Below are 20,314 nucleotides of genomic sequence, written 5' to 3'. Positions count from 1 at the left end.
CCGTCTGCCATATTAGCCGCTGGTCCTTGTTGTACAGCGCACAGGATATCCGCTAAGTTTTGACTGAGCGTCACATCTACCAAACTCTAATAAAACCCCATATCTTCTAGAATCTGTGATTCTGGGGTGTGGAGCATTGATCTTCCATCTGCAGGGCCGGCACCCACGGAGACATGAGTGGGATCCACTGGGGCACCATGCTTTGGCAGACAGGAGCATTAACCTCCTGAATCACGCAGACAGACATCCTGCTGGAAAACCAGTACTGACACAATCAGGCTCCTTTGCTAATAATCGAGTTTTAATTTCAAACCGAACATTCCCTTTGGATTTATCTCTTGAATTCCCCCTCAATCCGACGGTTACACTTGTAATGTCTGGCTTGCTTGCCTTTCGATATGTAAATTTAAAAGCACTACTGCATATCAGTTTATCTATAGTTAGTTATTACAGGCTGTACCTTAAATCTCAAGTTAATTCTTAAATTTGCTTGCGCTATTTAACATTTTAAGGTGCAAATCTTTGGGGGGGGAGGGTGCCTGAAATGAGCTGGAGAATGCAGTCGGCTGTTAGAATCGATGCGGGTGACGGTGTGAGCGTCTCCTGGTCTTCTCGGTGACGCAGTTCGTGATGCTTCATCGAGGGTCGTTTGCGGGCAGCCTGCGGTGCACCCCCGGGCTACGAGCAGCCGCCGCAAGTCCCCTGGAGCCACAGGCTCAGCCCTCAGCCTGTCAAGGCTCAGATGGGGGGGCACGAGACGCAGGAGTACGACGCCATCTTATCCAATCTATTGGGATTCATAGTTCAGACTCTAATTGCCAAGAGAAATGTCGTTATCGGCTCAGGTGCGCAGCAAGACAAGAGACGGACAGACATTGCAAACGAGGCGCACAACTGAAACCCCTAACTGTTGTCCTGAATCATGGCAAGTGACGGAGCTTCACTGGTGTAGCAGGTGCAGTGGTCGAGGGGGGGGTCCTTTTCTGTCTTGGTCGAGGGCCCAGATGACACACTGGAGACGCCACTGACCACCCCATGATGCACTGTCTGAGCTCAAAGTCCTCGGGCTGTGTGACCCCAGGCTGAGGTAAACAAACTGCTTCTTTTCTTAGCTGTTGTTTTAGTCTCATCAATGCTGCGATAGGACTCCCAGCCCCCACCCCCAACGCGAGCCTCGCTTTACCCTTTCCAGGAAAGAGAGTTTCGTTTTGTTTAATGTATTTTTATCCCTGGCGAGCGTCCTTGGCTCAAACATCCGATTTCGGTGAGAGACAAAGAAAGGGCCGCTTCACCCGTAAAACACCATCCTCTGAACACGGAATTCTAGAATCTTCGCTGCTCGTGTAATTATCGCTTGCGTATGTGCGTGTGTGTATGCAGAATGCAAACATTACCATCTGAATGTAGCTCTCGTCCTCCTCTCCAAGGCACGAGTTGGCAAATATTCTGGCGGAGTTCACGCAGTCCCTCTCCGGCGCCATGAAGCTGGTTCGATTGCTAGAAACAGACAAAAAGAAAGACAAGACAAGCCAGTGTCAAGGCCGTGTGGTAAAGAATGCGCAGAGATAACGCCTGACTCGACTTATAGGCATAAACCAATGTGTGTTTTATTGATTGAGTTATTTATACATCTCCGCGGCGCATCACTTCACACAGCGCAGCGATTTATGACCCTGCCCGTGCCTGGCGTCCGAGGGCACATGACCTTGCTAAAGGTCACTCACGGGTCATGAGTCATTTGTAGAACGTTGCATGGTTTATGTTTGCTGAGCGAGCACTGGTGCGCTGCAAACTGCTGAGCGGGCACAGGTCCACTGCAAACCTAATCGGGATCGGACTGGGACTCAAAACAGGCCGGGGCACGAAAATAAAAGTGCCCCCCATTACCGAACCAGATAGCTAAACAAGCATCAAAAATGCAATAGGTCTCGCCTTTTATTAAGTTAAAGCTATTTGCTTTGCTAATGGTATTGTACAGCAAAGCAAATGGCTTTAACTTAATCAAAGGCGAGACCTGTTGCATTTTCAATGCTTGTTGTTTCTAGATATGTATTCTAAGTCGAGTACCCAGGAGCCAACCGCAGACCTAATGTCCTCCAATGACAGACCACTCCCAAATGTCTTAAGAGCTATAATTCTGTAACCAAATATTTAGTCCTCACCCATTAACTCAACACGACTTGCATCCGACCCCCTGACATTCCCAATATTTTCAATGATGTTATTTTGTAATTACTGTACTCCTATGCTCTCTCTAAGCTTGCAAGTATCGACATTTTGTGTTATTTTTCTTTCATTGTTTTACTTAAAAATGCAAATACAAATATTTAGAACAAAAAAACCGAGGCAGAGCCAATGTACTATGTTTCTTTTTCTGTGAACATATTGGACCACAGGCATCTCACACCAAATATTTTGGAAAAGTCTGTGTGCATAGAGTATGTTTTACAAGTGAACTCTTTAGATCCTATTTGTATTCAGAAGCAGAGGAAACACCTTCCTCCAGCAGTGGAACTACCCCATCTCCACAGAACAGGTACATCTTGAGCAGAAATAGTGCAAGCTTTCCTTCTCCAGAGGACACATTTAGGCAGGGTAGGAACAGGGCAAGCTTTCGCCATCACAGGACTCATAAAATTCAGGCAACAGCTGTGAAAGTTTTCCTTTCTCACAGAACTGGGACAGGATGGCATTAACAAGACAAGCTTCCCACATTCACAGAAGGCTGCAAGTGCAACCCCCCATTCTGAGCAAAACAGTTCCATTGGGACAGACAAGTATAATCACTCATAGAACATGTACAGTTAAAGCATGAGTGACATGCAGATTAGAGACAGATCTCTGGAGCAAGAGCTTAGCTCACAGAGGGGAATCTATAGGTGAATGAGTGAATGTGTAAATTCTGACACCATTCTCACTTAGGAAATATTCCACATCCGCATTCTGAAAACAGCAAGTTTTCCACATATTGGGATGTAGCAGTTAAATGATGGGTCATTGCTATTTGGAGCATCCCCAGCCTAAGCAACAATGCTCTGCACGAGCACACAGGTGGAAACCACTTCAAAAAGGTTTTGCATGCCTGCACACCAGGTGCTGTGAACCCGAGCCTCCATGCTGCACCTGCTCAAAACAAATGTTGAGGCCCATCAGTGTTTGGGAGGGTCAGTAGACAGGGTCCATTCTCATTTTTTATTCCCCAAAATGTAATATGGTAGCAATGTAATAGACTCTCGAACAAGCAATATTGAATGGAATATCTCTCAATTCACTCACATTTAGCGAGTGTTGCCCGCTTTCATCTTACATTCACCATGCATGCTAATATTTTTGAAGAGGAAAGTGGGTGATTTTGAAAAAGAAATTGGGGAGTATATTCTCTCAATTGACTGCTATTGAAGGAAAGGCAATTTTAGGCAGGAAACTGTTAAACCATTTTGACTTAAAATTCTGCCATCTGAACCACGTCTCTGTATGTATGATTCACCAGCCTGACAAACATGCCTCCAGACTTTAATGGAGTCACCCACTTCTCAAACGTATATTACACTCCAAAAAAGCATTAATTTCCCATTGACTTTATGGGATGATCCTCTTAAACACCTGGTTGCGTCTGCATTTTTGAATCAAGTGGGTGACAGGGATGATCTGGCGTTTCCAGCTTTACCAAATTGGTTGACCTTGGGCAAATTATACTTTCCCTGTGCCCCTGTACCCTGATGTGACAATATGTGTGCACCCCGATTGAGGATTAATGGAAGCTTCCAGCATATGCCAGTAGCAAAGTTTTCATGCACACATTCACGGTTATTTAACTGCAGGTCGCCACATTCCCCGTTTGCATACGAAACCTGAAGCTGTATTTTGTAGCACCCTTCCTGTGCCGCAGCATGCCCTTCTAGACACAGACAGGTACATCTTTACTACCTCAGAGATGGCTGAAAATAGTCAGATGTGGACATCCTGCGCAAACAACTACAAGTGTCCCTTCCAGTGGTCGAAGTGGGCAGGATAGGAGGGGTGCAACATGCCCATACTTTTTTAAGTTAAGGAAAACAGTTCCCCTACTTTCTATGAAAAGATAATTGTCCCGGGATGATTAACTCCGTGAGCTGAAATGCTTCAGCTGAAGTGTAATGCAGGGAGTCTCCTGTGTTGTGAAACCAAAGGCGAATAGACAGGTAAACAATCCTTCTTGAAAACTGAGTGCTGGGAGTGGAAGGACACTTATCAGTCCTGGAGGATGGAGAGATACTTTCTAAAATAAGAAACGAGAAGGGGGGATATGTCCTTCCGAAGCTGAACTAACAATACCTATAGAGTTATATAAACATACTCTTCACCCAACTACGATGCCACAAGCCGGGTAGAGCAGGAGCCAAATAGGTGCATGTGTGGGTAGGGACCCTTGACAAAGTAAGTGGTTTCTTATTGTGGATTCAAATTGATGGAACTACTGGCAGTAAGAAGCAAATACTGATTAGATGTCTTCCTTTGTACTTGTATTCTTTACTACTTAACTACTTTAGGGTTTGACTATAGAGTTACCCTTTGACCTCCTGCCCTTGTGGGTCATATGTCCCCAAACTTTGGGTGAGTCAATAGGAGAAACAAATCCGTTTTTTACAAAAAAAATGCCATTTCCCTGTATGTTTGTTTGCAAGCAAGAGCTCTGCCTCCCGTGTGAATGTCTGATGTTTAATGCAACATACACCGTGGGCACAAAACGATGAAAGATAAATACAGCATGTATACTATCACATATGAATTTGCCTCCTAATTATTGTGTGAGGTGAGTGTTCATGCACCAGTAAGTCACACGTTGCAGTGATCTGCAAGTGAATGCCTACGTTGAGTTGCATGGAATAAACTTGGCGGGGTCACTACACATGATAGTAACATGCATGAGAAGTTGTGAATGACACATTTTAAACAGTCACACAATGGCACATGAAAAAGGCACAGCACCATATGCACAGCCTAGAAATGTATATGCCATCTGAAATGAGACTCTCTTTTACAGGTCGTACCAACAGTGGCAAGTATAAACCTGCCAGTGCATGCAGTTATAAATTGCATGCTACACATGATCAATCAATCACGAAAAGAGCTGCGTCACTGGGGGCATGTTCCACAGTTGTATTCACCCTGACGAAAGCCCTGGATTTCTTCAGGCCTGTCTGAGTAGGGCTGAAACTTGTTGGTCGAGCAAGGGTCATAGGACCATTAAATCCTACAGTTTCCTTCCATAATTTAGTTTTTACGTCCCCATCCACTCCGCCAATAAAGGGATACCTTAGAGTGGATGATGGATTTTTATCTTAAAGTTACACCCCATAGTCTTTTTTCTTTTAAGAGATCCCTGAAATACAGTCAAGCTCACCCTGACCTTAGGAGTCAGTGTGAACCCGATGATGAAGCATGACACTAAATAGTGGGTCTGAGGGTTACATATAAAAAAGGATTCTTTACCTTTCCCACTCCAAGTGGGGTGGAGTCCAAATGTGGCAAGCACTTCCTCTCATTGTGCCCATTACCGTGAGGTTAGAATGGATACTCTATAGGTATTGTTAAATAATCCCGCTTGCCAAGGTGCCTACTTGCCTGAAAGAAGTGTAAATGTGCACAATTGGTCAATCTGCAAATGTAAAGGAAGCTTGGAAGCCGGTATTGGCCTTAATTAATGGAATCACTTGATGCTTCCTGATGAGACAGATTTTTTCTTTTTGACTGGTATTGGAAAGGAGTTACCAGCTGAGCTGTGCAGTGTCTGCTTTCAAAGGTGCCCACGGAGATGCATGGGGCCTGTGATAAGCTCCTAACTATTCTCCAATCAGGATTCAATTCTGTGCTGGCCCTGCCAAGTGCCACGCATCTTGTGTTAGAATTGTGGATTTACAGTAATGTCCCCACATTACTGCAATGCCTGAGATTGTCACGCAAAAGAATTGTGTCCTGAAGTGCGAAAGTTCCAGATTCTCGCTTGGCTGGGACGAACGGCATAATATGCTCTGAATACTGTTTTTCAAAGGCAACAAGATGGCGCTAGTGTACAATGGGAGGTATAGGATTCTCAATATATTATGACATGGAAATATCCTGGTATCACAGTAAGCCAAACGAACTTCAGAGATTTGAAGACCAAAACATAAAACCACACACCCACCTAATTAATGTAAAAAAACACCCACTGCTCAAGCCATAGTATCAAACAGATGTGGATGTCCAGCCGCAAAACAAAGCTTCTAAACGCTGCAACTGGTATTCATGTAATACACACTGTTACCTTCGGGTCGAGCCACACTATATAAAACTGCAAAACATTTTTTAAAAAGACATGCCAAAAACCGGGTCAGTCTAAATTACAGTAAAAGAGGGACCTAATTAGAGAACTGTACTGAGAGAAGATCCCCGCTGGGGTCCCCTCTCCCCTCTCACATCCTGTAGTCGGCCTTGGGTCCCACGTGGCAAAGACCCTGGACAGACTCTGTCAATTGATCATGATCATGATCTGATCATGCCATTAATTTCATTGATTGCCAGCCAGAGAGGCGCAGGCTGGCTAAGGCAGGGAATCTCTGTTTAATGTATTATTTCTTTACAGTTGTACCCCATGTTTGCCTCTCTTGGTAACTCTTGATTGTAATTGTACATATTTTGCACATGCACTTTAATGAGGTCAACAAATCCAGAAACGTGTCGCTGTAAACTGCTTAATGAAATACAAAGATGATGCGCACGCTTTTATGTAAGATGGATGGTTTATTTTTATTAATCCATTTTTTAATAAAATGGATTGTACTGTATATATACTTTTATGGTCTTAAGCCCAAGATATGAGAGGCAACAAAAAAATAAATTTTTTATATTTTTTTGTTGCCTCTCATATCTTGGGCTTATCATTATTGTTTATAGTCTCTTAAGCGGCTGACTATTTGAGGTGGGCAACGTACTCACTACTCGCAAGTGACTTGTTCAGGCAGTGCGAATGTGCTTAAACCCAGCTGCTTATTTCTCATATATCTACTTTTATGGTCTTATCAACCGAAAAAAAGTTTTTCTGAACTGAACTGAACTAAACAATAGCAGTATTTCCTAGCTGGTGTACATAGTACAGGTTCGGAGACCCTTTTTAGTTATGTACATAATGGAAAAATATGATTCTTATTTGCACAAAGAAAGGGACTATTGGGTTTGAATTGCAGCAACCCGAATACTTATTTAAAATACACAAGGATTTAAAAAATCAAGATACTGAATGGAAAATAAAAAGTATGGAAGGAAAATATATATTGGTGCACCAGCCCGGTCAATGAAACACCATTCTTTTGAAGTAGATGTGCACATGTGAACAGGCGAAATGATGCCAGTCACATTGCAGGACAGCTAGTGGTTGCACGTTGCAATGGGCTGACACATTGCCCTTTGCTGAATGCAGTGATGGATGAAAATAACATGAATGAGAGCCGAACAGACCAAATTAAGAGGTATGACTCAAAGTCAAAGTAAGTTATGCTATGTAAAGCTTACTTATACAGCACCAGTACACCACTGTTTCTTGGAACTATAATAAGCTAACCGTAGTGACAGTAGCAGAGTTAATTTAAGAAAAAGTATGTTTTCAAGTGTAATAAGTGAATATTTCAAATTAAACGGATAAGGGTAGAGAAGTATTATTCCTACTGTCAGCAATTGAGAAGGCGCTGTTGCCGAAGGTGACAGTTCTAGTGATAGTGAGAAGAAACTTATCATTCGACCTTCAACTCAGGGGGTGCCTGTCCCAGCAAAATTTAAATGCAATAAAATGTGGGGAGTGTTGGAAAACAGCTCTATGCACTATGAACGTGATAACAATTCTTTAATGGACCAGAAGCCTATGTAATTGTTTCAAGAAAGGTGAAATATGTTGGTATTTTGGAACCCTACCAATCAAATGGGCAGCCGCATTGTTTCAGTGATTTATCACCATCTGATAAGAGTCGCCTCGCCATATTCGAGGCGAGACTTAACATATGCGTTGATCAGAGAAACATGGAACCTATTATGTGTGACTGGCAGAGTATTTCATGCAGTTTTCAAATGGAAAAAGCAGATGCTTGAAATCTTGGAATCACGAGGGCCAAATATAAGTTAGCATCAGGATAGGTTCCCAAATAATAGATTGTTGTGTAGGAGGATAAGGGTCCATTATTGAAGGCCAGGTCAGACAAATCCAGGGCACCTGTGTCCTCAGGAAGAATTGGCAGCTCAGTCTTCGCTGGATTTAATTCCAAGCATTTCTGTGACAACCATGAGCATACCAGAAGCTCTGCGCTACAAAAGAAGTATTTGATTGGTCCTTCACAACCCCAAAGATCAATTGTGTGTCTTCTGTGTACATAAAAATGTTCACATCCCCTTTCTTCAACAATTGGGTCAGAGGGTGCATGTAGATATTGAATAAAAGAGAAGAAAGTATCCAGCCATAAGGAACACCTTAATTGAGAACTTTGGATTTTTACACATTCACAATTGCCATGATTTGATAACTATTTATTTTTATTTTATGATTTTGTTTTACATAAGGCTTGTGAGGCATCGAAAGCTGGCCCTGGGCCAGACCTAAAATGTACTTGATGCATGCATTGACATGCATGAACCTTATATTAGCACCTACATGGCTTATTCATTTTTCAATCACTGCTTAGCCTCTTTTTCAGACCAATGTTATAACTGTTTGTTATGTCTTTGAACTTTATATTTCTAGGAGTTGTTGATAGGTTCTCTAGGTACATGATTTGCCAATGTGAAGGGAGTCTCTTCTGATTTTGAAAGAGAAAAGAAAACAAATACAATGACCTGGTGTTAATGCCATGAAGTTCCCACTCTCACTTATCAGTAGGGTCAGTTTTACAGAGTAATTGGATTAGATTTACACAGGGCTATTGGAATTATGCGATTGTGCGGCTTCTGCATTTTTCGCATATTTATAGATTTGCCGCATTTGCCACATAATCCATCATCTGCCACATAATCTTCAGATTTTAACCCCTAAAAATATTGGTTCTAGCTCAAATGGCTAGCAATGGTTGCAAAAAGTAGAGGGATGTCATTGGTATCTTATGCCGATGACACCCAGCTAGTCATTGCCTTTTCAAAAAATTGTAAAAACAACCTTTTTAAATTTAAAGAGGATCTGTTAGCGATCTCAGACTGGATGACAACCAATTGCTTGCAGCCTAATGCTGCCAAGTCGGAAATTCTTGTGCTAGGGAGAGATAGTGCACTCTGGTCAGAACAGTGGTGGCCGGATAAACTTAAACCAGCGCCACTGCCCAAAGAGGCGGTTAAGAATCTGGGCTTCTGGATAGATAGGGATCTTTCATTTGATACACAATCTAAAGTCCTTGTAGGGGTCTGTTTTGGACTCCTGAGGGGGTTGAAACCCCTGCTTGGATATTTTGAACCAAAAATTCGCCAAACCATTCTCCAGGCCACAATATTATCTAGTTTGGATTATGGCAATTCCCTTTATCTAGGTGCCAATAAATCGTGTATGTTACGCCTCCAACGAATTCAGAATGCCGCGGCTCGGGCGTTGCTGGCACTTCCTAAGTCCTGCTCGGTATCTAATTTTTTACCTAAGTTGCATTGGCTGCCTATAGCCAAAAGAAGTCAGTTTAAGTCCTTGTGTCTATCCCATAAAATTCTGACACAACAAGGCCTTCCGATCTTAAGGGATCTGTTAGCTCAGTACATCCTGAATCACCCCCTTCACTCTGCCATCTCGGGATTGGCCTGAACCCCTCGTTTTCAAAGAGTCAGAGCTGGTGGACGTTCTTTTAAGGTCCAGGCAGCCCACCTGTGGAATTCCCTCCCCATCTCTATCAGAGGACTTCAGAATCATATGATATTTCAAAAGGATTTAAAGACCTGGCTTTTCCCGGCGTAATCTGGTTTGTGTTGGTTGGAGTAGTCTTTTGGCACTTGTTTTTTGGGAAGCGCTGGGACGCCCCGTGGCTGGGGCAGCTATGCACGGTCCAAATCCGTAAATAAATAAATGGCTTAACAGTTACAGAAAATGCAGCGACACGTGTTGCAGCACACTGGAAGGTTCTTTCCAAAGCTGGACCGGTCACCTTTTTGTTGCTTAGTGCTATATTTGGGTATTAAAATGGTAGTAATGAGGTGCAACCAATGCCCAGACAGTGTTACCAAGTTTAAAACTGAAAAAAAAATGAAATAATACTATAAAAAACATGCTACATTGTGCCGCATAATTTGCCTTTTCTTGCAGCAAAATGTACTCATCCTGCTGCATAATTTTGCCCTCTCCAGCCACATAATTTCAGTGGCCCTAGTAATAAGTCAAGACTTCTCTTCCAGAGCTTACCCTTTCACACACCTGGCTATTTTATTTGAGTGTAGCTTTACAATGATAACTTGCTTCTGACATAGTGCTAGATACCACATTCCAACCATTTATTAGTGCTGTTTATAAAAGAATAGGGGCCTGATTTAGAGTTTGGTGGACAGGTTACGCTATCACGAATGTGACGGATATCATGTCCACCATATTACAAGTACCATAGGTTAAGATGCACTTGTAATATGACAGACGGGATATCCGTCATCTCCCATCTGCTGAGCTCTAATCGGGCCCTAAATCAGCCTACTTTGGCTCAAGCACTGCTGATCAGCATTTATTTCAGTGGCAACCATTCAACTCACTGAGACATCCTCCCAGTTATTGAAAACTAGCTGCTTCTCCAGCAGTCTTTATCATAATAGCAAGTAAATGGTGTTACTATTGTTATTTGACAGTGCAAAGTGTTCTTTTGCCTTTTGTGTGGCCTTGTACTGCTGTAACTTCCATGAGGCATAATAGAACACTGCCTATGCTCACTCCAAAGTGGTTTATTACAACTGTCAATTGCGCACACAGTCAGGAAATGCGTGCACACAAACATGCTATTACCGCACACAGAGAAAAATAATTAGAGGGAACATTGCACTAGAGATGCAAGTAGACAAAGGAAACTTCAGCACCCACATACCTTGTCACTCTAACACGGTGGTGGAGAAGGGGCACTTAGTGATACTGTATTCAACTTTTCAAGCAAATATAGCACGTTGTTCATAGCAATCTTTTCACATTGCTACTTCTATCAAATGTGGTAGCGAAAGCTACAGATTGGACGACTAAACCATTACCATTTCTGGCAGAGTTAGCAGAGCACACTAGATCCAGATGATGGAGTCCAAGAAGTTTCCAGTAACAGGTCATATGCCATTGCAGGAACTACAAATAATCTGATTCGACCCTCAATAGTACAGCAGGAGAAGCTACATTGACTACGGCTCTACTCTAAACAAGGCCTTTAGCTGAAAAGGCCTAGTATAAGTGCTGAAAGGTCTTCACAAATGCTGTGTTTATACCGAGTCTGAGAGACAGTTTCACCAAAGAAGGCTTAGTTATATCACAGGCCATTTCTCATATTAAGTTTATATTTGTTAAACAAAACATAGCATTCTCAAAAGAAACTGTTATCATATGCTAAATCCACCTCAACAGCCGTAGTAAAACTGGGGTGCTGTACAAAGTATGTGTTTTTTGTAACAAGTCACATTACAGTAACCTTCCACATCACTCTTTGTCTGGAAATCTAGTGAAGGAGGGGGAAGAAAAATAAAAATGGGTGGCAGAGCGGCAACAAAAAAGTCATAGGAAGTCTTTCCTACTCAAATTGGCAACCAAGCATAAATATCCCCGGCAAAACACGCTAGGGATGGGTGAAAACAGGCAAATCATGTGTAGGTTTGACAAACTGATAAGGAGGGCCCCAGGCTTCCTTCACGTCAGGGCAACAAATGCTGCCTTTCCTACTCATTATCTAATTCCTTCTTTCTCCCAATGTTTCCTTTACCTTGGTACTTTCCATCCTACCCTTACACCCCTCGCTGTCCCATTCTCTTAGTTTGATCCTTAGAATGTTCCCAGCTGTGGGTTGACCAGCTGAGCAGCTGCTGTTGATGGTTGGTGATGCATAAGTCTTACCTATAACATCACATGGATTACAACAGGTATCACAAAGACAAAGGGTAATTGTCACTATCCATGAACAGCCTGGTAGGCTTCTCTTGCATAAAGTGAAATTAATGACCCCAATGTGATACATCAAACCGAGCATGGTAGCTAACAGAGGAAGGTATCTCCAAACTACTGAACGATTTTTTGACATACAGCGGTGCTCTCTTTCTCTGTAATATTACAGATCATTAACGTATAAATCCAGTGTTTGCCATATTTCAATTCTTCCCACTTTGCTAGAGCTCTGTTGATTAGGCTCCTGTGTATGAGCATTTTAGGACCACCAGCTTTTTCTCAGCCACTGTTTTTTTTGTGGGTAGCTGAAAGAAAATGTCGATTACCTGTAACTAACAGTTTGCAGTGCTGTAGAATCACATACTTTCCACACTCCTGCCATCTAGTGTCAGACACAGATTCTAAGACACTGCCTATCTCTTGTTCTGAAGGTTTCCCCATTAGGTGGACCTGGGACTCTCTGTGGGTATTTACTAGAGCTCATGCTATGTCTCCAGATTTATTGTGGCGTAAGCTATGCAGTCCCAGGCGTCATGACATTCTCCATTAAAGGACTCCATCTTGGTGCAGGACATCTTTAGACTTCCAATATGCTCCCCCATTTTGTGTAGGGTGTGACCCACGGAGAGCTCTTAGTCAAACCCGCCTCAGACGGGCTGCTGATCCAACCGGAGCTCTTCTAGCCAAGCTCTCCTTCAGAACCTTCCCTCGCAACACGACACAGTTTTTGGCGGAGAAAAAAGGCTGCAGTTTTATTAGCTGTCAGTCATACATCACAGGATGGGTCATAATTTAACAAAACCTGTCATAGATCACTGATAGACACACAACAACAGTTCCATGTAATAAGAAATTTGCTCTTTTACAAATTTCAACAAAAATCAACAGATGAGAATTTTGAAAGTCTCAAAAAACAAATAATTATTTCATTAAATGGATCTGAAAATTTCAAAATGCGGCCGCCGCAACCACAGCTTCATGCTGTCTGGACACAGTCGGAGCCGTGGTGAGCACGAGACTCTAAACTGCCACTCCATGACAGTGGGTGAGATTGACAATCAGGGCGCCAGGCCCTGGAGAACTTACTGTGATTGACGTGCTCTTGCACAGACACTTGGGGATCTTTGCAACTGAGCCCCTGTAGAGCTTCTGACACTTGAACGCATTAGAGGGACCTAGCTTGGATGCCGTCACACATGAATGGGGAATAACCATCAGCCATACATTCAAAAGTGAGACTCGAAAGCTGACCCGGGTAAGGCTAGTGGGCTTGCCTCAAGAAGACTGTGTACATTATTTGCAGTGTGTTGTACTGTACTTTGAGTTGGTAGATACATACTCCTTTTTACATGCAATCATTTATTGGGGTTGCTGGATGTATTTTGAGTCATGAGTTTATGCCTGCCTTACACCTACCTCCTTCCAGAGAAGCCTTTGACTGCTCACCCTGTGCTACCACTGAGAGTTAAGTGTTGAAGTTGTACTCTGGGTCCTGAGCCCTTAGTATGCTGGGCCCTGGGACATCAGGAGTGAAATATCTCAACTGCCACGGGTGGGTGCAGTAACTCATGCTTACCCCGTGGCCCTCTTAAAGGAGTTTTGACACCGTGTTAGTTTCTAATATGAAAACTGTCAACAGGAGGACAGTCAGAGGGTCATCAGTCAACCCTGGATTAGGTCAGCAGGACATCCTGCTCCAGGAATGGGGCAATATCTTGATGCATCCAACAACAGAATATTTATTGCTGCTGCTTCTGTTCAACATGTGCCCTGAGTGAATCCTTGCAGGATGATTTTGACCATCTTAATGGGCAGCTGGTCAAAAATGGTGAACAGTAAAAAATGGTGAACAGTAAGTACGAAAGTAAAAGTAACTAAAGTAATATTGGCACATCTCATTTCAGAGATACTGCACTTTACCCACACTCACTCGACATACAAACACATCGCAAATATGCTATAGTAGGCATGCCACAGTGTGAATCTATAACACGAGGGAACCCATGTCAGAGTAATTTAAATCCTCTTTGCTTTCACAATGCTGATTTTCCAAAGCAAGCATTTTTAAAACATCAAATTCACACTAATTCTACACTTACTAAGGCACGGTCCATGTCCTTGTCAACACAGGATGTTCTTCAATCGCTGTAAGGTTTCTCAGGTCCAACGGGGGTGGCCGTGCTGCACACAGAACAGCAAAATAACATTTAGGCACTAAACTGACTAAACTTACAAATCAAACAAATCAGCATAATGAAATGGTAAATTTACTCCAAAAGATTTTGTTGGATTTAAACTCAGAAAATGGACTTTATAAAATCCAAATGAAACATAGAGAAGTAATACATAGGATTCTTGCAGTGTAGAACAGAAATGCATCTGTTGCGAGAGTTTTAAGAATTGTTTTGAATTTCATTTACTAACAGTTTTTCCAGTTCTTACATTTTCTCCGAGGCTTCAAATCCCGATTTACTGGAGGTGGTTCTAACTCAGCTGGCAATTCTGGTAGTGGACTTGAGACTTTTGAAGTGTTAGCTACAGGAAGGGCAAATGGTGAGGAAACAGGACTCATGGGAATGTAGCCATCAGGGGTACAGTCTGATTCAGAAACAGGCGGCGAAGCATTGGACTTCATAGGCACATAACTGTCCTCGGAAGGTTCCGTCGTGCAGGAGTACAGTGGAGCAAACCTGGGCTAAAATATAAAAGACAGAGTGACACACTGTGTATAACTTTTAGTGCTACTACAAACACAACTACTACTGCTACACCACACTAAACCCAGTGGAAGCTGACACCGACACGGAATCTGGCTAACAGAGGATACACAGAACAGTCATTTCAAGACTTCACAAAAAGTCTATCAAAACTTAAAAACAAAAGCAGAGAAGGAAACGTTTGAATTTAATTTCTATTTAGTACACCAATCATCATCTTTTTTTATCACTGTTGTAACATCTTTCCACTGTCTTCTAAGAAAAGGATTACATTTAATGGCATAAGACTGTAAAATCATATACATCTTAGATGATCTTTGACCTCGAAAATCAAATGAATTCAATGTGAGCAATAAGGAGGGGCAAAACATTGTTGACAAATTTGTGCATTTTATATTTACAAGTAATGCAAAAATATATTGAGTGGTAGTTGAAAGAACAACTTTATTTGGATACATGATCTTATTGAATTGTCAGTGATTAGATGCTTCACATAAGCAATGTCTCTCAAATGCCAAACCTGCCAATAGATATGCCCAAACACTTGACTAAAATACAGTTCCAGGTTGTGATTGCTTAACACCTCTGCAAAGACAGTTCGGAAACCTCAATAATGCTTTAATATTTGACAAAATTATTGAATCTTTTGACAAGGAACTGGATACTTTCATAATCAATAGAAATTGTAATAAGAATGGATAATTATTTTCCAGTATAACTATGAACCATTTACATTTACGGTTACCGCAGCATTCCCTAAAGTACAAACATCATTGTCTTGATCGAAACGCATTATGTTACAACTGAAAATTAGGCATATTAATTTCACAAACAAATATCACATGGGAAACTAGTTGTAAAGGTCTCTCTCTAAAGTAATATTTGGTATCCTCTTACCTCATTTATAAATCCACATTTCAAAGTTCCATTAAAACAATGACACATGTAAACATTTTAATATTCTAACACCACCAGGCTTCTAACTGTCCATTTCCTTTTGGGATTTCTTAGTATACTTGGCAAGAATGAGTTACTTGTACAAAAAGGGGAATTAATTTTACTGCTCTTCTTTATTTTTGAACAATGTAACACAACTATCCTTGTGATTATGCGTAGTTGATTTTGTCAAACCTCTTGGAGGCGTATTCACAAACTGCATTTAGTATTACATAAAGTAGTACTGCAGTAAATCGCCACATGCTCGGCAAAATGTTGTTCACAAACCTATGTGCAGAGACCGCCACCTCTTCTTTCTTTAAAAAAAAAAGTATATATATATTATTTTACTATTTTGAAAGTTAAGACAATTACATTATATATATATATTTAATGTTAAAAATATGTTATAAAATTATTATTTTAGACATTCTTTAAATAATCAAACACTATTTAAACACATAATTTTCAACAGAATCTATTAAGTATTAACTAAAAAGGAAGGGTTTAAATGTTATTGATTGTGAGATTTTTTTTAAATTAATGTTTAATAATACTATCTATTGATTAAAATAATATACTTAACTTAATTATTTATTTAGTACACCTAACATTTGTTGAGGGAATATGCAGTAAATGTTAATTTTATTAGTTCTATGTTAAAATATGTATTATTAATTTACATTTATATTTTACAATAAACTATTTTTATGATTAAAAAAATAATAATACAAAAGTCTAGTAATTTTCCCTGCATTTTCCCATGGGCCATACTCCACCACAGTGGGGGAGATGTCTATTTGTACTGATAGTAATTTTCCATTCATAAATCCTGCTGTTCAAGGCTCACCCCCTGATTTTAAGGGGCATAGACATTTTAAATCTACGTGTAGACAATGTCGTTGTGCGCTGTATAGGTTTATCAGTACAACTTTACATCTGTTCAAATGTAATGGTCATTTCAATTCAAAATGTGTTGACGCGCAATTTAATTAGTTTTATTTCTTTATTTCTTTACCCAAGTCTGATCGGCCGTATGCCGGAGTTTACTAACCCCCACCCCACCGCCCCGCAGCACTCCCTCCAGAAGCCGCTACCGCACTCAGCTCTACGACCCTTCATGCCAATCTACGGCAGTCCACTCTATGACTCTCCATTCTCTTCACTCCACAACACTTTACTCCACTCTACGCCACTCTATTCCACAACACTCTACTCCACTTTATGGCATACCACTCTAGGACACTCAACTCTATGACGCTCTCAGACACTCTACGCCAATCCACTCTACACTACGCCACTCCTCTCTTTGACCCTCAATGCTACTCTACACCCCTCCACTCTACGACACTCCAATCTATGACACTCCACGACATGCCTCTCCACTCTACAACGCTTTTCTCCACTCTGTGTCCCTACACGCCACTCTACTCTCAACTGTACCCAAGTAAATATACACATGTATGTTTACCTTTGTGAATAGGCCATATTCTGATCTAGTTAGTAAATCAGTTTAATAATCATAGTGTTCTACATCTTGTCCACATTTTTCTTTTCTTCTACTCTCCTCATCATATTAGTTTTCAAAACATAACATTCTTTTTTTCTCATTTTGTCTGCATTTTAGTATGTCATGCGAAATCAAAAACTGTGAGTTGCTAACACAGTAAAATGCCCTTAGGGTGCAGTTGTTCTCCTAGAAGCAGTTTTGCTGTATGAATCATTTTAATCCCACACGTAGGAGATGCCTGCACTGGGAAATCAAGGTTTTACTAAAGAACAAAAACTTTTGATCACCATATTAATACAGGCTCTAACAAATGTCAATGTAAAGACAGTTTAACTTTAAACATGACTTGTCATCTGAAGGCAAATGAACCCATTTACAATGCCATTTTCGCTAGTTATAAAAGAAAAATGGCAGGGTTTTCTGATTGCTAGTAATTAGAAAAGAAAAGTAACTATGTAGGAGTAAATCTCTTGCAAGATGGAGTCAGCATTTCAAGGTGTGCTCAGCCTTTAAAATTCATCAACGCCCACAAATATGAGAGTAAGTTTTTCACTCACCAACTTCCCAGACTTGTTTCTACCCTGGGCGAAAATGTTATCTTGGCAAGAGATGGTCTTAGTCCCTTTACAGGGTAGGAAGGGATATGTAAGAGCCCCAAACGTCCTCAGAGCTTAGGGGAAGAGGATTCTACTTTCCACATGGATAAAAAGATAAATAAACAAATCTGTCATTGCACTGAGGCATGGCTTTCACCACTGTGGAAATGTACACTGCGCAATTCTGAATAGGGGAAATACCAATGCAGACAAATACAAAAAGTTGCATGACTTTTCCCAGGAGTATGCTTGAACACCTGTGACTGGTGCAGCTTTCAGTGCAGTCACATGGAGTGCAAATGTATAACTTTTTATTGAATCGCCCCAAAGTAAATCGAAAAAAATATACAACGCTGTATGTGAAGATCTTTTAGCCACAGTCTGTTATCAAGGCTGGAATCTTAGATTCAAGGTGCAAAACAATCAGTCAGTATGCATGAGAACCATCCACTTTTTACCTTATGTAATTTTTTCAATGGAATGGGTAGACCAAATTCTTGTCTGTCCATCCTTACATTTAACAAGTGATAAAAGGGAGGACAGGTAGCACCTACCAGATTTAAACTGAGCCTCTTATCCCTGCTTCTTAAGATGCTTCTGTCCAAATCAACTGTAAGAAAAAAAGGGTAGTGAACTGATGAGAAAAATGTTAATCCATAGAACAAGCATAGTTGTGGAAAGCTCCTCTTTACAAGACAGATGTCAGGTATCTGCAGATTTAATTTTTATCATCCTATAAACTATCCCACAAAAATTGCATTATACACAATTATTTAATCAAAAGATTACGTTAAGATTAAGACCGGTTCTCTTTTCCTGTAAAGTTCCACTAAACATTCAATAGGAGAATAAAATAATTTATATCACTGGGGCTGAGCCACTTCTTAACACAGAATTACAGTGTACTTGAATCTTAATTTTGAGCTATATCGGTTTATGAGGTCTGCTTGACAAAGAGCCTCAGAGTGTAGAATTCAAACCCTAGTTTACAAATTTTCATTTATTTGGAACCATGACCTCAATTAGAGATACCCTTTCAGGTGAAGGAAAGTTTTAATAAAAATGGCCACGAAAAAAAAGCTACGTTTTTTACTACAAAACGTATAGAGGAACAGTATCCCACCAAGATAATCTAAAAAGCTCATAAGCGAGGCAGAAACAACGACAGGGAGAATCTCCTTGTGGAACATAGCAAAGAAGACTGAGGAGATATTATCTGTGTAAGCAAATAAAGTAATATTTCCAGCCAAGTAAAAAAATCATAATGAAGAATTGGCATATTCTCACATGTACTGAACTGAAGTTTACCAAACCACTCTTTTCTTTACAACGTAACACTAGTCTTAGAGACCTGTTAGTACATACCAGGCCAACAAGAAATGCCACAGAGCACCAAGATCCCCTATGGGGCCTCCCTAAGGTAATGGAGCATTACCCATGTAGACAATGTGCAGTGTGCCCCCTGACAAAACACACCACTTCCCTAGATTTGAATTTACAAACACCATGGAAACAGAGGACATACACTAACTGTAACGATAACAATGTAATCTATCTTATAGAGTACCCAGGTAAACCATGGTACATAGGTATGACATCAAGAAAAGTCAGAATCAGTGAACATCACAGCAATATTCACTGCAAAAGCGTTTCCACAAAACTAGCTAAACACTTCCTAGACAAAGGGCATTAGGACACGGACCTTTTGTGGACTGTATTAAGAAAGTTATAATAGGCAATTACATGCAAAAAACTTTATTAGAACGTGAGCACAGATGGGTGTATAGGCCTGACACTCAGAAAAAGGGTCTCAATTATGAAATAACATAGAATCAGTTGAACTCCTTATGATTTTGTTGAGTTATAAGACCCACAGTAGGTTTATGTCAAGTCACTGATTTTTTTATGTTTTATGCGATAATTCAATGTGGATTTTTACTACTATAAGATTGAGGGTAAAATATATTAAATTTTTTAATTATTCCAGAAAAACCACAAATGCTGACTCATAACTTACTTTTATCATGGATATAAAACTCTTTAAAGAGAAAAATGTCTTCCGAAAATGACAAAACTACAAGGTATTACCTGAATACTGGCTGGCATCGATGCCCTAGTGTTTTATGATCAATTGATGGGATGTATGATGTTACAACGCATGCTTTTACAACGCATGCTGTTACAACGAAATTTTCACAACGCAAATGCAGTGACAACGCAAGTCTTTACAACGCAAGTCTTTACATCGACTTGCACTAGATGGCGTGCTAACATTAAAAAAGTGTAATTTACTATTCTAACTCCAGTCCACGTAACAGTAGGGAAGGTGTTTGGATAGTAAACTACACTATTTTTAATGTTAGCACGCCATCTAGTGCAAGTCGATGTAAAGACTTGCGTTGTAATGGCATGCGTTGTCAATGCATTTGCGTTGTAACAGTTTCGTTGTAATGGTAGTGCGTTGTAAAAG

General features: G+C 40.8%; 1 protein-coding gene across 1 annotated transcript in view; it reads right to left on the bottom strand.

Moving 5' to 3' along the window:
• Nucleotides 1-20,314, bottom strand: part of GAB3 (GRB2 associated binding protein 3) — a 453,955-nt gene that overhangs the window by 41,017 nt on the left and 392,624 nt on the right. The window contains exons 5-8 of the mRNA XM_085608146.1: nucleotides 18,399-18,454; nucleotides 14,528-14,780; nucleotides 14,185-14,266; nucleotides 1,395-1,497 (exon numbers count right to left, since the gene is read on the bottom strand). Coding sequence (XP_085464272.1) covers nucleotides 1,395-1,497; nucleotides 14,185-14,266; nucleotides 14,528-14,780; nucleotides 18,399-18,454 — 494 coding nt within the window. The remainder of the gene's footprint in view (nucleotides 1-1,394; nucleotides 1,498-14,184; nucleotides 14,267-14,527; nucleotides 14,781-18,398; nucleotides 18,455-20,314) is intronic.

The sequence above is a fragment of the Triturus cristatus genome, chromosome 5_2 (assembly GCF_964204655.1).
Source record: "Triturus cristatus chromosome 5_2, aTriCri1.1, whole genome shotgun sequence".
Lineage (NCBI taxonomy): Eukaryota > Metazoa > Chordata > Amphibia > Caudata > Salamandridae > Triturus > Triturus cristatus.
Note: the sequence above shows the minus strand (reverse complement) of the source record. Positions and strands in the feature narration are given on the sequence as shown.